We start from the raw sequence: 19,564 nt of genomic DNA, 5'->3' as shown, positions 1-19,564 counted from the left end.
AAATTCTGTAGGAGTGAGAAGCATTAAAACTTATCTATGAATTACATTTGAGAGAAAATATTCTTTCCCCTCCCTTCCCATCCTGCTCACCAGGGAGGGACTGATTCAGCACACTTTCTTTTCCAAAGTTGAAAGGTCACAAATAATGCCCGCTCTCTGGAAGCTGGTGTTCTAAACAAGGTAGCCGTTGAGCAGAAAGAAGCCTGCTTAACGTCAGAGTGTGCTCAGCGGGGCTGACGTACAGTCCAGTGCCAGGCGAGCGCCTCGGCCTGCCCTCAGCAGCCTTTCCCTGTGTCCGTCCCAGGTTCTGCATTATGCTCTGCGCGCCAGCTCAATATTTCTTATTTTGTTTTGTTCTTTACATGCCTCAAATAGCTCATTTTTTTTTCCCTGAGCTCTGGCTTAGCCAAGTTCCCTATATTTGGTTCCTTTGATCTTTCCGTTAAAATCAATCTCTTCCTCTAATTATTTTCTGTTCCACTCCTTTGAACCCCTTCCAGTTGCCGCTATTTCTCAAGAAGCCAGGTGTTTAATAAAGAAATTGGATGAGGTTCAGGCAGAATCTAGGTAGATGCAGCTGCCTGCCCCCAGGTCACTTGTTGACTCCTCTTTAAGCGGCAGAGGTGGTTTACTGAAGGCACGTGACATTCCAGAGACATTCCAGGGCCCTGCACGAGGCAGGCGCTCGGTAAGTCATTACCACATGAAGGAGTTAATTGGGATCTTTTAAATGGGCGAGTTTATATTCCAATTTACACTCAATCTGCCTCCCCATCCCACCCTCGGCCCAGGTCTCTTTCTGCTCTCAGGTTTTTCTTTCCAGCCTAATCATTATTTCTTTGACACTTTAGTTTGCACATTTTTAAATTTAATTTCCTTCTGTTTCCTCATCTGTTTAACCTCATTAGTTTAGTTCATGTCATAGGATTTTGATAGTAACTTCACCAGCTTAGTGTTATTTATAAGTTATTCTATTTTACCCCTTTCTCTAAATAAGTGATAATCACATTCATATTGTCTGATTTTTAATTTCTCTTTATGAGAGAGAAGACTTTGCTTCTGTGCTTGTTCATTTTCATTGTTTTTCTAGCCACAGTGCAAGGGTCCACATATCCTCTGATTCTGACACAGACTGGGGTTTAGAATAAAGACCCTTATCTTAAAATGACAGGATGTCTGCGATTTGCTTCAGAATCATGTAATAGGAGGATTACAGGTGAAATAAGATTGCTGTAGGTCGACTGTTGCCAGAGCTGGTTGATGGGTTCGTGGGGTTCACTGTACTGCTCGATTATGTGAATGTTTGAAGGGTTCACACAATAAAAAGTTTTTTTAAATATATAGATGTACAAATAAGAATTGATCCATGGATTCCCTTAGATGTAGAGAGGGAATGCCTCCGTCATTCTCCAGCTATCCCTGTCATCGTCACCTCCTGGAGGGAGGTTCGGCGCTTCCTGAACATCCACTGTGAAGTTCAGCTCGTGCTACTTCTCTTCCTTTCTTTCCAGACTCTCGTTCTCACCTGGGACACCCCATCGTGCTGGTGTGTGGCGCACGCGACGCCTCGCGTGCGCAAGGCTGATTGTCTGCACGTGCATGCTCTTTCAGCAGCCCGCTATCCTATCCCTTGATTATATGTTAAATCGTTTTTTTTAAGTGACGCAGATCTCTATCTGCTGACTGTCTAGCACTCTGGCTAAGGCCTTTGGGTTGTTTTGATAAAGAATTTACTTTTTATCAACATCCGTCCACACAGAAAACACGTGTATATTCCAGCCAGTTCTGGCTTAAAACCCTTCATGTCTCTCTGTCGACTTCGAGTTCAAATTCAGTTTCAGTATCCCTCACATCCAGCTCTTGCTTTCCTACCATTTCCAGCGTCTTTCTCTACTGTCCTGCAATACTTACTCTCTATTCCAGTTATCCTAACTTCTCTCATTTGTGGGTAACATCCTGCTTTCTTACACCTCTAAACTTTGACCATACTGTTCGGGCTGTCCTTGTGTCATTCGGCCTCTGGAGGACTTCTGTTTATACCTCAAGACTTAATGCAAGCATCACTCCTCTTGAAAGGCTTCCCTGAGCTGTTCACAATGCCCTCTCCAATATTTTCTTCCACTGCATTCTTTGACTACACCCCCACCCCGACTACTTTGAAACCCAACTGTAATCACTGAGATTTTTTATTTCCTTTCTAGACTGTGAGTTCTTTGACCTCTTCCAACTTCTTCTCTCTAGAACCCAACCCAGTGCCTGGCACATAGTAGGTATTTCAATGAATGAGTAACTGAATGAATAGAGGAATGGAAACCTGAATGCTGCTGTCTCCTTAAGGTAGCACCTCCCCACCCAAGGGCCTTCTCTAGAGGTCTGGGTCAATGCTTTGGTCCTGGGCAGCCCCTCCAGGCTTTCCCTCCTAACTGCCTTCCCCAACCCACCTGACCTACCTGGCTCTAGCTGTAACTCGATTGACCCTGTCTCTGCTGAGTCCTTCCTATTTGGTGCTCCACCCAGAAGAATGTTGCCTAAAGTGTGATACACAGTAATTTTTAGGTGATACTCAGACAAGTGTCTTTCAACAGTCTTGTATTTCCATTCATATATATTTGGGAGGAGGGGGGATTGGGGGCATAAAATCTGTAATTTCACAGAGAATAATGCTTAGGATGAGACAAATGTCATCGTGCCCTGGTAATCAGCCTTACCTAGACCTCATAAATCAGGCGTGAGGTGTTTGAGCATAATCATAAATGTTCCAAGTCCTCAATAACTGAACCCCAGGCCATGCCAGTTAGAAGCACAGGCAGCCAGGAATCACACCAATAGGAAAGGACTCCCATCCCCTGAATTCTACAGGCACCTCTGTTTTATTCAGCTATATGTTGAAATATTACATCCTGAAGTTGCTGAGTATGTATGTATACACTTAAATATAACAGATAAAATAGTTAAATAACATACCTTATAAAAAATGTTTTGTAACAGGTAAAATAGCTTTTGAGCTGGCCAACCACGTCCTCATGGGAGTTCCGATTTTTAGTGGGTTAATACAGAAACTGACAGATCTGTTTCACTAGTGTGGGTCCTCACCTTTGTCTGAAACTACCAGTTAGGACTTCTAGATATTTTGATCCAAAGGGCCCATTATCATCAATAAGAAGCTTATATTCAGCCATATATTTTATAAGTCGATTTGAGGTATTCTTTTTTTATTTGGCATTTTTACTTTTCATTTTTAAAAGTTTAGCAGCATTGTTTTTAATACAATTTACTATATTTCATCAAACCTAATGTACCATTGACATGTAAAGCACCTCATTATTTCATGTGCTACTAAGAACAACAGAGATGTTGCCAATTATAACAAGCTGCCATTTTCTAAGATACATCCCAATTTCAGAGGCATTAAAAATTATTTTTGGAACTGATGAAACGTAGTATATGTACACTTCACTTCTATTTTAGCAGATAATACTTACATTCCATTTATCAGAGTGATATAAAATTTCCTCTTTGAATGAATTTAATTTAAAAACAAGTTGATTCAAAGAAAAATGCTATGTAAATAGGAGTAGAGGCGGAATATCGTATGGCAAAATCCTGGAGGTGGTAGCCAAGTGATTGTGACTTGCTCCAACAGCCTAGGACCAGATCCTGCCCCTTGGGCCCACCTGTCATCTCAGGCCAACCCCGCCACCCTCCAGCACTATGCCCAGATCCTACCTGAGGGAGAGCCTGGCTCTTCCACTGAGCACGGGGGAGGGATTTGAGCCATACACCTATGCTCAGGCTGCGGAATGTGGCTGTAATTCACTGAAGTTACTTTAAGAGAGTGAAAAGAGACTCCTAGGAAATAGACTTACCATAGGTATTGGAATCACACGGACTTACTTCTCTTTAAATAACAGCATACTCAGGGGTGTCTGGTTTTTGTTTTTGTTTTGGTTTTAACCCAAGAAGTAAGAAAGGAGGGGAAAAGAGGCTTTTAGTCTCTGTTGCTGGGCAATTTATATCCTGATCATGGCTATCTAAACACTAAACACTCAGTTTCACTGATTATCAAACCAAAGAATGGTCCACTTTGATTTTTCATAATAGATTTATTGTTGAAATAAATAGTTGAAAATAACTATGAATAACTTGAAGCAAAATGTATTTCATTGAGAAAGTAGGGAAGGAGCTGATTTCCTTCTTCCAGAAGAGGGAAAGTGAAGAGGGAGGAGGGAAAAATGGTTCGGTCTCCCCTGGGGAGGCTCCATGCTTTTGTGCTCCCTCTCCCCGGCGGTTGCAGGGGCTCTGTGTTCATCATGCTTCCAGCTCCCGCTTCTGCACCTGACCCAGCCCTTGGACTGCTAGGCTCTGTGCACACTTCCCCCACAGCCAGGCACAGAACCCGCTGATTTACTCGGAGCTTATTCTTGAAGGTTACTGCGAGTCACTGACCAGATGCAACAGAGCACAAGGTCACAGTTACATGGCTCCACTCCTTGACTGCTTTTGCAAACATGATTTTAAAGATTTTAATGTAGGTGTAATTGAGAAGATAAATTGAACATGTATGCATATCTTAATTAAGGTATCCTTCAGAGTCAGCAAATAACCACATCGTATTAAGCATCAATGAACCTGTTACAGTATAATAAAATGGAAAATTCTTATAATAAAAGATTATTTATAGGCCTTAGTTATTTGTATAATTTTAAAAACATAATCAGTAACAATTAGCAAAATTGATAATATTGGAGAGGCAGCTGTTTCCACTCACAAACAATACTAGCAATAATTCTATATAGTAATGTCAATTGAAAGCTAAACCTCTTCCAGGCTCTTTGTTTACCCATGTGGGTGTTTTTGTTTTTTGGATCATTGCTGCATATTTTATAAGAACTATTTCCTGGTATTCATAAAAGTTACTGACATCATACATTCTGAATTTATTCATGGATTAGAATAAAATTATAAGGATAACCAGTCCTGTATCCTCTCTCCAAGCAGATGCAGTGATCAGAAAGCCAAATGTACTTAGGAAGTAGAATCACTGGGACTTGGTGTATTAAGTCAGATTCCCTAGAAGCAGAGCCTGAGACAGGGATTTGGATGCAGGTGGCTTATTAAGGATAAGCCTATAAGGAAGTGAGGGAAGCAGGGATGGGGCTGGGGAAATGCCAAGTAGGATGTGGCTCAGATGGCCTGATGAAGGCGGAGGGATAAGTTGCGCTGTAGAGGATAGCTGTGAGCCTTCATAGCCAATACTCACAGCAGCGGGGTGCGTAGGGAGGGTTGTGTAGTGGCCAGAACCAGGGATCTGCATGGAGCACTGTCAGCACTAAGGACATCAACTGGTGACTGGAGGCGAGACACAGAGGGAGGGACAAAGGTGGCTCCCAGGTTTGTGGCAGGAACAAGTGAAGAGATTCTTGTATAGAACTGCAACACTCCCCTCATAGTACCAAAAATCTAAGATTACAGAAGAATTATGGCCAGATTCTTCATTTTACAAGTAAATAAAAATTTCCTTTAGCTTTTATTTTCTAGGTCAAAGTACCAATTTCATAGGATCAGTTTTCCATTCAAATATATATTAACTTTTTTTTTAAGTTTTCTTTTTTAGACCTCTTCCATTTATTCTGCTTCCTAATGAGAAATAAACCCAAACTGGTTCTAGGACTCTAATAATTGAAGATTCACCTAGCTTCAATCCCAATATTATGTTAGCTTTTATGGAAAAAGTAGTCATGGGCTTTTCTTATGTATTCATCCTTTACTACAGAAGTCATCAAACTGGGGTCTGTGGGCCAAATCCAGCCTGCAACATGGTTTTGTATGCCCTGAGAACTAAGAGCGTTTTTAAAGGTTTCCTTAGGGGAAAAAAAAAATAGGTAACATGTCTACATGACTCACAAAGTTGAAAACATTTACTATTTAGCCGTTTACAGGAAAAATTTGCTGTCCCCTACTTCTGTTTATTATGACCTCAAACTTTTTTTCAAAAGTGTGCTGGCTCAATCTATATTTTGAAATAAAATTTGATATTCAAAAACTTTAATAGGTGATTTAATGGAACCATAAAAATTACTGGTTTTATAAAAGGATTCATCACACAGTTTATATAAATTCTCTCTCACCTGAACAATGATTTTAATGGTATTCTTTAACAAATTCAGAATCATTCATTTTAAGGAAAACAAATATCTGTAATTTGTTCTCTGCTTTGTAAAAATACTACCATCTACTTTGTGACAACTGTAAAGAAACTGAAAAATAAAAATAGATACAAAGGTAAAAAAAAAATCACCTGCGATCTTGCCATCCCTAGTTAACCACTCTTAACATTTGGCTACATCTTTTTCGAGGTGTATAACCATTTACTTTTTTAAAATGTGGATCACATTGTGTGTATAACAGTATGCCCTCTTTTATTCATTTAATGTTATAATTTTCAAAAGCATCTGATTTGACTGCATTTATTCCACAGAATGAATATGTCACAATTTACTTAAACATCTTCCCATTTCTTGACATTTAGGATGGAGCTAATTTTTCACTATTGTAAATGCCACAGTGAGCCTCTTTATGCATAAATCTAGATCCTCATTTCTGTGTCCTTAGGCTACATTTTTTAAAGAGTAACTATTGTCTCTCCTCCTATTCTGTTCCTTGTCTTCCTTACAAACACACTCTTCTTCTCCTCCATCTGTAAACAACGGAGTTCCTCGGGGCTAGATACCTGGCCTTCTCTTCTCACTCTCTATATTTGTCTCCAGATGATGTCACCTATACCCAAGCTTTCAAATACCATCTCTATGCTGTGACTCCCATAGACTTACATCACCAGCCCCAGATCATTTTTCTAAGCTCCAGACCTACATACCCAAACAATTTCTAGTCATCTCCACTTATGTGTCTCATACCATTTCAAACAGAAAATGCCCAAAAAGGACTCAATATTTTCCATCTTTCTGCTCCCATGCCAAAACTCCCTCCTCCTAATTGCCCATTTCAGTAAAGAGACATCACCTTTCCACTAAATTCCCTATGATAACAACCTGGAAACCATCAGTGACATCTCTCTCTCCCTCCCCACCCCCATCTATTCAGTCACCAGGTCCTGCTGATTCTACCATCTTAATGTATCTTTAATATTTCCGTTTCACTCCATCTCCCCAACTCTCATCCAAGCCATATTCATCTCTTTCCTGGACTACTATATTTGCTACCTAACTGGTCTCTCTATAGCCTGCTCTGTCCTCTCCCCATGCAGTTCCCCACCGTGGAGAAAGTTTCTAAAATGTCAGTCTGCTTTCACAGCCCTTAAAGTGGCTGTTAAGATGAGGATCTTAAATGGCAACCTCTGCCCCCCCCCTTCCACCTTCATTTTGCTGCCACTTTTCCTGGACTCTTTTGCTCCAACCTAGTGGTTTTCTTTCAGTAACTCACTTGTGCTGAGCTGCTTTCAGCCTCAAAACCTTTGTTCCCAATGTTCCCTCTGCCTGTAACACCCTTCCCTCCCTCTTCAGCTGACCAACCCATTTCCTGAACCTCCCGGGACACACATGCTACCTCCAGGCTCTCTCAGCATCATATCTGTCTACCTTTGGGGTACTTACTACAAACTGTAATCTAAATTGTCACATATTTCTTTCCTCCATGATGTCTTTTTCTCCACTACAGTGAAGTTCCATTTGGGGGGCAAGTTGTATTTGACTCTTTCACCTCTCTACCTCCCATCGCCTGGCATGTAACAGGTCTCAGTAAATGTTTGTTCAATTAACAGGCCATGGAGTATAAACTTTGGAATGATATTTAAAACATAATATCACATAGTATTTCAGAAAGTTTGTATCAACCAATTTATAAGCCCACCAAAAGGACATGAGCGTTCCTTCCATCACATCCATTCTGACATTGAGCATTGTAGTTCTAAATAATTTTAAAATACTTTTACAGGCAAAATATTACCTCATTACTGTTGAAATTGCATTTCTTTGATTACTAGTAAAGTTGAACACTTTTAACAAACTGATAGCCTCTCATATATTTTCTGTGTTTTTTAATTAAATTCATGACACAATGCTTTTTATTGAACCATTTTGTTGCGATATTTTGGAAATTTATTTTAATTACTAAAGACCTATAAAACAATGCCACCAAATCTGCTCAACTTCATCTGAAGGTTTGGACAGATCTGGGTGATGCTGCTCCACAGGTTCAGTCACTGCTGAGTCCCTTTCCGTGGGATGATCATATACTTTATTATGGAAACTGGGACACTTTTGAGAATGAAGGAGGGCACCATTAATAATTATGGCAGGACAACAGGTATAAAGCAGGACCAGCTTGTACCAGCCAAGTTGTATGGTCTCCCTAACTCATTTCCATACAGACTTCAACTCCAGGGATATAGAGCTCAGAGCAGAGGCCCAAGTGGTAATTCAGGGGTAAACTGAGGGTAAACCTGCTTTTTGTTCTGAATTTTAATATGGATGGCTTTGTGCATGCTGTTTAGTGACTCAGTGGCTCACCCTGTTCCTTTCTGTTGCCCCTGCTGCCAGCTTCACTCATTTACCTCACTTGCCTGAGGCTTGGAGCCATCTGACAACGTCATACAACTCCATGATGAGACCAGTGGTCCAAAGATCTCCAGGGACCGCCTTGCCCATAAATGCAAACCTGGTCAGAGGCAGAGCCAAGTCTCTTGGAAGAGTTATCTCCCATCCCACCATGCTGCTTCTTCACTTTTTTTTTTTTTTTTAATGGAGGTGCTGGAGATTGAACCCAGGACCTGGTACATACTAGGCATGCGCTCTACCACCGAGCTATACCCGCCCCCTCTCCTTCTTCACTTTCAAATGTATTCCTCCTGCTCACATTGCATTGGCAAATGCCAGCAGCTATCTTCTAATTTTATAGTGCTTCCAAAGTTATGCCAAGAAGTGACCAGAACACATCAAAGTCCAAGGCACGCAATTTCTGAGGCACTTGATCCTGTGTTGAGGAATGTGCATGTGGGCTTCAGTGCCCATCACTTGTGATGCTTCCCTGAGCTCATGCAGTGTGTCTGCAAACGTCCCCAGCTTTTCCTAAACATCCTTTTATGTACTTTATGCCCTTCAATAGAGCTCAAAAAATAAATTGAGAGTTGCTTACAGATTGCACTTTCAAGAATTGCTAAGCACTTAAGGAAAGCAGAACCTGATGACAGAAAACTTCTGGAAAAAGACCGGAGAGTTTAGACATGTTGAATTTGTGTCAGGGCCATCCAATCTGAGGTATGACTTGATTAGGAGAAGAAGAGCAGCTCTCCTCTTCCAATCTTGTCAGCAGAGAACAAATTTCCTACCAGGGGAATTCCCAGTAGCACCCAGTTTACCGTTTTCCACTGAGCAACTACAGGGGGCGTCATTTACATTGCCACCTATGCTAAGGGTGCCAAATGGTCCCTCCCGGCAGGGACCTGTGGTGCAGGTCACAGGCCTCCTGGCACTGTTCAGGGCACGGTCTGTGCGGCCGTATGCTGAGGTCCTGACACCCTCCATGTGGCTTTTCTCCGATAAAGACGCTGCCCCTTTGCTGCCCTTCGAGCGCACCAGTGCCCACAGACTTCAGGGTAATCTTCACTTCAAACATGCATTCACCTAGTTTCCCTAAGTGCTGTAGTATTTGTCAAGCCAAGTGTCCTGGTTTCAGGTTTAGAAAATAGGTCATTGGAGCTCTCTGTTAAGGGCTGAGTTTTGCCTAGATTTTGCCATTTCATTTTTATTGAGGAAAACGTAGGAAATAAATGCAGTCTCATGGTTTGCTAGAGATTCAAAACATTTCAGATGCTAATTTTTTAAAGAGGCCTTTTCACTAAAGTACAGCTCTATAAATGAAAGAAAGAAAAAAACTATTTTAGGACATATAAAATCCATCTCCAAGGTACCTACACAGACAGACTAATCAGTTAAGATCAACCCATTGGCTCCACAGAAATATAGAAAAAATACCATGCATTCAACCTGCCTAATGGAGACAGACCTTGGTTTTAAATTAGGGGAGGAACAAACTTTGTATCTCACAAGAAGGAAAGTGATAAAATGATTCACACATTTCCGAAGGGTCTTTAAGCTAGAAGCAGCCTTTGAATTCATTCACTTACCCATTCATTTAATTTGTTCTTAATATTTTCTTAACACCATGATCATGCAGTCCAGCCCCCTTCATGAGGAAACTGAGGTCACAAAGGTGGTTAGAGACAGGGCTGGAAACGAAGCCCAGATGTTCTATGTCCAGGACACTTCGCCCCGCAGTGCTGTTAAATATTCCCTTGTAGTTACACTCAGGTGATGAAACAGGAGAGCATCTGTGGACCGCATGTGACTCGCATGTAATTCACGTAATAAAGATGAAATACAAACCCCTTTGCCAGCCATTTCTTTATTACTCTAAATGCCACAACTTAGAGAAGGTTCAGCGTTAGGGCTAATAACTTCAGAATTGGTTTGGGAGTTTTGCAAATAAATCTTTTCCCCACCAATTCATACTCCTTACGATTTAAATATTTCAATCCTGTCTTTTCTCAAATGTTGCCTTTACAGATTAAAATCCTATAAATAGCCCTGACCCTTAAGGAACATGATCTCATCCCTCCGCTTTGAGTATTATTCAGTTTCCTATCCATGTCAAAGTGAGTATCTCAATCTTAGGGTGGCTACCTTCTTAAAGGATTTGGTTTTGGGGAGTGGGAGGGGGAATTTAAGGCATGTAGTTAATAACAATGTGAAATTCATTTTCTGAGGTGTCTACACTCTTCCTTTAGACAATGAAATGCCCCAGCGAGCAGACTGTTGCTGACCTGGTTGACAGCTGAGGTGGCTGACTGGAGCACGTGTGAGCAGAGGGGAGCAGCTGCTCTTGCCAGCTGCCTTTTTCTCTGCATAGAAATAGGCACTGCCCAAGGAGCCTCTGCAGGGCAGGGGACGGAGAACTGCTGCTGCAGCGAGACCCTTTCTGACATGTTCGCTTGGTCAGAATCCATCCATATGCATCTAGACCAAGAGGTACTAAGCTCTTGGCTCAGTGACTAAGAGCAAGGATTCTGACGCCTAGCTACCTTGGTTCAAATCCTGGCTCTGCCACCTGGCTTTCCAGCTCTGGACATTAGGCAGCTTTCTTCACTTCCCCATCCTCAGCTTCTTCACCTATAGATAGAGATAATCGCTTCTTTATAGGGTTTTTGAGGATTAAACGAATTCAACGTTACTATTAATAATTGCAGCAACAAATATCAGTCAAGTTCTTATTCCATTCCAATTACTATGAACAAGATAGAAATGGCCCCTTCCTTCACGGAATTTAGAGTATTTTTTCACACTAGGAACTCTGACCTATTTAAGGGTTGTGATGTCAGTGGTGAAGTGTGAACACATTTTGTTTTAAATGAATTAGAATAGGATTTTACAAAATAAAGAGTTTTATGAAATTTTTTAATATTTTAAAAATATTGAAGCCTGGGTCTTGCTGTAAAATGGATTCTTGACTCTACTCAAGAAGATAAGCAGTTAAACAGCAACCTCGATACAGCATGTGTGATAAGCGAAGTGAGCATCATGGGAGCATAGGAAAGTCACCTGATCCTCTTCGCTCAAATACAGAGAATCAGGGAGGCCTACCAGGAGGAAGTGACATCGATGCTGAGACTTAAAGGACTGAGTAGAAATTAACCAAAAGAAGTTGGAGGAGGTTGGGCAGGAAGCAGTTCTTTTAAAGGCAGTGAGAAGCCATGGGAGGGGAAACGGGGGTTAATGAAGTCTGGAGAGACTTGCTTAGATTTGCATTGTAGAAAGGCACTCTGGCTGCTTGCAGAGATGGTAGGGAGACTTTAGTAATTTCAGGACACAGTGATCTAGACTAGGGTGGGGATAGTGGGAATTGAGAGGGACAGGACCCTGGAGATTGATTGGGGAAGGTGCTGGTCTGGGATGACACCCACCTGACTCACATGTCTGACATCTAATTTACAGAGGTTGCAGAGGACAAATCTAAGTCTGTAAGCCCCAAGCCCTTGACTTGGGGAACTGTTCCTGTAAACAGGAAGACAGGGCCTCTCAATCACTTTGCAAATCATCTCTCCATCCTGCTGGACATATCTGTAGACTGTTGCTGGCCAAGCAGTTGGCAGAGCTTCCTGTTCCAAAGTGGGATGGTTCTTGGCAGGAGATGGAAAGTTGGAAACAGAATGCAAACTGGGCTAGCCAGGCACCTTGCATGAAAAGAAAAGAAAAAAAGGAAACCTGGTACTTTCCCATCTGATCCAGAATATCTGGTCAGAAAATAATTTAAAAGGACAGATAATTCAAAGATGTTTCTATTTGGCTTTGAAATGCCATGCATTTTTGGCAATGGATTTACCTTGCCAAATGTTTTCCTAAGGCCTCATTTTGCATTCCCTGAACACAGACCATCTGGGCAGCAGGGGGCTGAGCCAGAGCCCAGGAGGGAGTCTGGGTGGGTGGCTGAAGAGGTCCTGATGTTTGAAAATTGGACGGACACTACAACTCTCCCATATCACCCCAGCTGATCCACACTTGTCTGTCTACCTGTGTCCTGCCACAGAGCAGGGAGCTTTTTCTGACCTGAGCCTTGCCAAGTCACTTGAAAAGCAGCTATCTAGTCCCCAGCACAGAATGCTGTCTACCCACATCTCTGAACACTCACAGGGCCATCTCCACTCCACAGGGGGGCAGCCATCTGACCCAGGGCTCTGCAGCAACCTCAAAATCAAACCATATTTGGAGCACGAGGCAGGCTGTTTACAGATGTTACCATAAAAGACATTTTAAGTTATAATCAGTCCTGTTTTACAGAAGAGCTGTTAAGAGGCCAGACTAGAAGGCCCCCTTTCCTGTTATTCATTAGATAGCTGCTTCCAGGCAAGTTAAAAGATTAGTTTATCTCCCCTGGCTCGGGTCTACCTAAGAGAGCAAAGAGTTGCAGTTCACTGAAATCACTTAAACAAAGGGTCTCTCCCAGTTAGGACCTAGAAGAAATGTCAGGGTGACAGCCACTCCCTACTAAAGAATTCCAAGCATTCCTCTGTTCCTCCATCTGGAGGGTGCCAAGCCAGGGTAGTGGCCTGGTCCAGGCTAGAATTTAGTGGGAATAATCAGTAACAGGCCCAAATTTGAAAGTTCAGGGAAACTGGTTTTCTCCAAAGTGCGGTACAATTAAGCACTGATTTTCTTTTTCTTTTTAAAAATTTTTTCAGCTTTATTGAGGTATAACTGACATCTAAGTTGTAAGATATTTAAAGTGTGCACCATGGTGATTTTATATTCTATATATAGAGAGAGATATATGTTGTGAAAGGAAACCCCCCTCCATCTAGTTAACACATCCATCACCTCACTCACATATTTATCTTTCTTTGCATGTGGGAGACCATTTAAGTTCTCAGTGCTGTTTTTCATAATCATGTCCTACTTCCCGGGGGTTGGGTAACAGCTCCTTCACAGGAAAGTCTTCATCCTTAAAAGGGGCTCTATATGACCCATATCCATTTTCCAGTAGTATCTTCCACTTCATGGAACCTTGTTCCTAAAGAGGATGAGCTGCCAAACTAGGGCAGTCGCTGTGTTTTGAAAAAGCCAGCATTAGTTTCTTCAACTCAGTTTCCTGAAAATTTTAAGGAAGCCAAGCCAGCGCCTGTGACAGGAGCACGTGACCCGACACCCACCTTTTCCCCTCCTTTAATGTCCTCTTGATTGGAGGTGGCCAAAGGGGGCTTTGGAAGCCCGCCCAAACCTTGAGAACAGATTCCGCACCTCCATGCCAGAAAGCAGTCCCATCTCATACTTCCTCCTCCATTCCTCATACACACACCTCTCACAGGTCATCCTCAGCGTGCAGCCGGGAGGGGAAAGAAAACGTGAGCTAAAGCAACAGGTTCCACCCACAGCCTGAACTTGTAAGGGCAGACGGCCAGGCCAGGCGACTGGAGCTGGGCGGTGGAGGGAGAGGAAGCGGCCAAGAGGAAGGTGGAAGGGAAATGATGGTGCATGACCACCCAGCACACGTCATCCGGGCTCCCAAATGGGCTTGTGTATGTGCGCGTGGGGGTGGGGGGAGGTCCTTCAAGGGGTCACTCGGGGACTTCCGCGTGGGTTGGGAGAAACCGGGCCTGCGCTTGGGACCGCCGGGAGGTTTGGGGTGGAGGGTAATGAGCCCCTCAGAGAGGGCTTGAGGCGCGCCCAGGATATATGAGTGTGTCTGAGAGGTTAAATTCACCACCCTCCCCAGGGCGCCGCCCCTGCTAAGTGGCCGGGTCTGCGCCCCTAGAGCCCCGAGTCCCCTGCCCTCGGGCCTTTTCCCAGCCTCTCCAACCCCATCCCCGCCCGGTCTCCCGCCCCAGTCTGCTGCCGAGAAAGCCGGGAGAGCGGACTGCGCCGCGCCCGGCAGCCTCTGGGCATGCTCGGTGGCGGGACCGGCTCCGTGCCGGGAGGGCGCGTCCTCCCTCCCCCAGGGCGGCGGCGGCGCCCGCAGCGACTGCCGCCGGGCCCGGACCCGGCACACCTTTAGGGGCGGCGGGGGCCACCCTGCCCGGCGGGAGCCGAGAACGCCCCCCACCCCGAGCCTTCCGGCGAGCCGAGGAGGGGCCGGCCCGGCAGGCGCGGAGGCGGGAGTGAGACCTCTGAGCTGCCTGCGGTTCCTTAGAAAGTAAAGCTCAGCTCGCGCGAGGAGCCGGGCTCCCCGCCGCCGGCGGGGGCGGGGCGGGGCCGGGTGGGGGTGGTCTCGGCGCCCCGCGCGAGGTGCGAATTTAGTAGCCGCCCACCCTCTTCTCGGTCCCCGCCCCCAAGGAATTATAATTCTCTGGGAAAGTGTCTGGTTCTCGGAGAATCCCTGGGGCGGGGTGCAGGGGCGCGCCCGGCGCAAAATGGTTAAAACAAAGTCCATGCGCGCCCTGAGGTCCCTCTTATGGAAAGTGTGCGCGCCGGTGGCTGGGCACCCCCTTTGCTGATTTGAGGGTTAGTTGCTCTGAGGAAGTCTGGTTGTGGCAGGGGAGGGAGTGGGATGAGAGAAGCCTCAGGCTGGTGCCGTCTTCCAACCCCCGGCCTCCTTGAGGGGCGCACCCCAGGCCGGGCGGGCGCAGGGCACTGGGCCGGGGCATTCGCGGCGGGCGGCAGGAGCAAGCTCGGCCCGGCGACTCACTCTCTTTGCCTCCTCCCCCCAGGATTACCGAGAGGATGGGATGGATCTAGGCAGTGACGCCGGCAGCAGCAGCAGCAGCCGCGCCAGTTCGCAGTCCAACTCCACCAAAGTGACCCCTTGCTCCGAGTGCAAATCCTCGTCGTCGCCGGGGGGCAGCCTGGACTTGGTGTCTGCCCTGGAGGACTATGAGGAGCCCTTCCCGGTCTACCAGAAGAAGGTGATTGATGAGTGGGCGCCGGAGGAGGACGGGGAGGAGGAAGAGGAGGAGGACGAGCGCGACGAGCGAGGGTACCGCGATGACCGCTGTCCGGCCCGAGAGCCGGGGGACGTGAGCGCCAGGACCCGAAGCGGCGGCGGCGGGGGCAGGGGCGCCACCACCGCCATGCCGCCCCCTGTGCCCAACGGCAACCTCCACCCGCACGACCCCCAGGACCTCAGGCACAATGGCAACGTGGTGGTGGCCGGCCGACCGAGCGGTTCTCGGGGTCTCCGCCGGGCGGTCCAGAAGCCCCAGCCGGCGGGGGGCCGGCGCGGCGGTCGGGGCCCGGCCGCTGGAGGCCTCTGCCTTCAGCCCACGGACAGCGGGACTTGCGTCCCAGAGGAGCCCCCAGTGCCCCCTATGGACTGGGAGGCGCTGGAGAAGCATCTGGCTGGACTGCAGTTCCGGGAGCAGGAGGTGCGGAACCAGGGCCAGACGAGGACCAACTCCACCTCCGTAAGTTGGCCGGGGTGCGTGCCCACGCGCGCACACACGTACACACCCCGCGCACCGCCCGCACGCGCCCTCCCCGCGCCCCCGCGCGCCTGCGGCCCCATTCATCCTGCCCCGAGGGTGGGGGTCGGGCCGGAGAGCCTGCCTTCTGCTCCCCTGGGGTACGGTTGCTCAGTCTCGGAGCTGTCTGGGTTTGCAGGATGGGCGGAGAGGAGGGAGGGGCAGCCAGAGGGCAGCGGAAAGTCAGGTTAGTGGAACCGGCGACTCATTTTAATGGAATTACTTATGGAGACGAGGTTGTGAGTCACTTGCCTGAAAATAAATGCGGGGAGATTTTGGCACTGAAGCCGGTGCCCTGCGGGTGATAATTCAAGTCGTAATAGTTGTGGCTTTGTCAACCGTGGTGGGTCTCACTTCGTTGCCACTGATGTCGCTCCCATATATAGGCTGTCCCTGCGCAAAAGCAAGCATTCGCCTGCCCACACCTCCGCACCGGCAGCGGCGTTTGTTCCCTCCCGCATTTAAGCGGGTGCTCCTGAATTTTAATGGCTTGACCGCCCTCCTCGGAGACTTTTTTCCTTTCTGAATCCCGACCCATTGTTGACCTGAGGGAACGGGGTGAATTGACCTGCTAGGATGAAGGAGTGGCTCTTTCCTCTGTCGCCTGACTCACTCCCTCTCCTGTGAATCCCTCCTTATTTTGATAAGGAGCCACTTGCAGTTCCTTACCGGAGGCTTCTGCCTCAGTTCAGGAAACCCACAGAGGGAAGGGTGCCAGAGTGGAAAAGAGAGCGGGAAGGAAAGGGGGCTACATCTGTAGTAAGAAGCTCTGGCTGGTTCACACTTGTCTCAACATGTTTTTAGCCCCTGAGAGGACAGCAAATAAATTAGTTCAAGAAAAGCATCAGGATTGTAGCCCCCCTGTTTATCACTGTTTTAAGATAAAACAACAGTTGTAGTTTGAAATCATTAATGATATTCCTAAATGGGGCTGAAGGGCACACAGTTTAAATGAGCTGCTTTCTGTGTGTGGCAGCTGTGTGGCAGTGTGGGAGAATGCTAGCTTGCAGGTGTAATTTTTCGGCTCCAGGGCCCTAGGGCTACTGGAAATTGGGTGCGTGCACTTCTGACTTCAGGGGTAAGGACAGTAACTGCGTTTCACAGAGAAATTGGCATGGTTTCTATCAGAGAGAGTCCTTGGCTGACAGAGCCCACTGGTTGGTGTCCCTTGAGAAACTACCTATGAAATTAACACACTCGTTTTAATCCCAGCTGTTTACTATGGCCACTAGCAGACTCGGAATCTTTCCATTACAGCCAATACTCTCTCCTGTACCTAGCAATTCAAAACAGCCTTTTCCCTCTTAGTGCTGAGAAAAATACCCGATTAGGCTCCCTGGACTTAAACAGTGACTTGAAAATCAACGAATTTCATTTACTACAGCCTGACATTTATACATTCCAGGAAAATGTAATGATTGGGTATCAAAGTTAGGGTTTAATGATGACAATGAGCCCCATTATTCAAAAGTTATTAAATGAAATGTTCTTGAGGACCCATGTGTTATGTGCGAAATTCGAGGTATGATTCTCAGCGCTGCAGTTACACATCTGTCCAGTTGGGCCTCAAATTATTGTGAGGGAGGTAGGGATACAGACTGACTCCTCTCTAGGAACTTACAATTTAATGGCTTACCTAACCGACCTGCCTCCCCCAACACACACACCCCTCTTCTTTCTTGTTACTGTGAGAACCGAATCTTTCCTTCCTGGGCAATTTTTGAAATCTGCGGTGTCTCCTCACCAGGTGAACCATTTGCACATGTGGGTTCCTCCCCACTCCTTCTCCAGTTCTCCCGAAAGTATCCCCTCTGGGCATTTCCATTGCAAGCCACAAAAATTTGGGTTCCATTGATTTAAAGCAAGTATGTGTGCAGAAAAAAATGGGAGGGGGAGGTGGCCTTTGAGGCTATTTAATATTGAATCTTTCCATATTTTGGTTTGTAGTCAAACAAAATTACTAGCAGATATTGATTTCAAATAGTGTTTTTCAAACTGTAAGTCCCCTGTGAAATCACTTTAACACTTTTTAAAAAATGAAATAAAAGAAAATGTACTACAGTACGTTGCAGGTAGTCACAGTAAGATTGGTTCTTTACGAAGTTTTGTTTCAGTTTTATGTAGATACTGGGTCACAGTTTAAGATTTATTTCTCTCTGTGGATCACTGTCATAAAAGTTTGGAAAGCACTGATTAAATCCTGTTTACTCCTGCCTGGAATAAGTGGGAAAATTTATAACCATGAGGACCTTGGTGGAATTGATGTAGAAGAGGAAGCCTGCCTTAAAGGAGTTGCTCAAATCACATAATATTTTTGCTCCTCCTTAAAGAGCTGTGTGTAAAACGTTTAAATGAAATTAGTATGTACTACTGGGAGGAGGCATATAAAATGAAAAACAGAGGTACATCTCTTTTACTTATGAGGAAAACCAAGTAAGCGATTCCCATCTAATGACTTGCCCACGCCGTTACCTCTGTGTGCAATCCGGTGGCTACTTCCTCCTCATCAGTCCAGACTGTACCCAACTCACCTGCTCAGAGATGCTGTCCCTGACCACCCTCCCTAATGTAGAGTAGGGTGCTCCACCCCCGAACCAGGCACTCCTCATATATTTTCTTAGTGCTTATCACTGCCTGACATTATCTTGTTCAGTTTGCCTTCATTTTTGGTCTCTCTAGAATCGAACTGGAGTGCAGGGGTCTTTCCTGCGTCTTTTAATTGCTGTAATTTAGTGCCTGAGATGGTGCCTGGGGAGTAGTCAGTTCTCAAATATTGAATGAATGAATGAATGTTTATAAGACTCAAACAGCCCAAACCTAAGGCAACCCCCTTATTGTACAGTTGAGAAAATTGACGCCCAGAGAGGTGAAGTGATTTACCAAAGATCCCAGTAAGAAAACTATGAAAGGGGTCTTGTTCTTTCTTCTGATGCCAGGCAAGCTTTTTCCCTTTTAATGCTTAAAATCAGTTGACATAAAAGGAAAGGAAAGAGCTCCCACCTTCCTAAAATAATTTAAAGTGTTTCCTAATGATAGGTCCCCTCTTGTACTGCCTTAGTGTTACCGACAGAAGTAAACTAGGAAACAATCAAAATCCCATGACTTTATGAGTCTCTTCTCACAGACAGGGCTTGGTTTGAACGGAATAACGTTGATTGTGCCCAGCAAAGCAGTGACAGAATTCAGGCCTCCTCATCCCTGTCCAGTGCCCCTCCCTTCCTCTCGGCTGCAGCGATACCCTCAAAACAAGGACTGAGTTCTCAAAAAGGTATTGAAAATCAGCTGCCTCTAATCCAGGAAAGATTTAGAGGCAAATTTTAAAACACACATTTTAGGTGGGATTTAAAACCTAGGGTTGACCTTTACTTTGTGAAAAATTTAAGCAGCTAATCTCTCTGTTGGTGCAGCGGAGTGGGGTGAGCTTGGATGCTCCCGAGAACTGTCTGGTGTCAGAGCAGGAGGTTCCTGGGGAGTCTTGAAGGACTCTGGTGACCTGACTTCCTGCTCTCTCCTCAGAGCCTGCATCGCCTCGGGTGGCCAACCCCCTTCTGATGCCCCAACCCTTCACCTTGATGACAAAGCCTTGAGGGCAGCAAGGTCACT

At 45.6% G+C, this 19,564-nt stretch overlaps 1 protein-coding gene and 1 long non-coding RNA gene across 6 annotated transcripts in view; one reads left to right on the top strand and one right to left on the bottom strand.

Annotated features, from left to right (window-relative positions):
- Positions 1–19,564, top strand: part of LOC102507727 (schwannomin-interacting protein 1) — a 141,042-nt gene that overhangs the window by 10,079 nt on the left and 111,399 nt on the right. For 2 of the 5 annotated variants that reach the window (XM_032485433.1, XM_032485431.1), the window contains exon 2: positions 15,212–15,904. In XM_032485433.1, the coding sequence (XP_032341324.1) occupies positions 15,230–15,904 (675 nt within the window). In that variant the 5' untranslated portion in view covers positions 15,212–15,229. Of the gene's footprint in view, positions 1–14,017; positions 14,084–14,402; positions 14,698–14,849; positions 15,006–15,211; positions 15,905–19,564 lie in introns of those variants that run through there. The other 3 variants (XM_032485422.1, XM_032485424.1, XM_032485428.1) reach the window with 3 other exon arrangements.
- On the bottom strand, positions 214–18,897 carry LOC116665585. Its single transcript, XR_004322246.1, has 3 exons — positions 18,818–18,897; positions 2,219–2,227; positions 214–223 (listed from the first exon to the last, which is right to left on the bottom strand). It is a non-coding gene; the product is annotated as an uncharacterized LOC116665585 (long non-coding RNA).

The sequence above is a fragment of the Camelus ferus genome, chromosome 1 (assembly GCF_009834535.1).
Source record: "Camelus ferus isolate YT-003-E chromosome 1, BCGSAC_Cfer_1.0, whole genome shotgun sequence".
Taxonomy (NCBI): Eukaryota; Metazoa; Chordata; class Mammalia; order Artiodactyla; family Camelidae; genus Camelus; species Camelus ferus.
The sequence above is the reverse complement of the archived record's forward strand: the minus strand, read 5'-3'. Positions and strand labels throughout refer to the sequence as shown.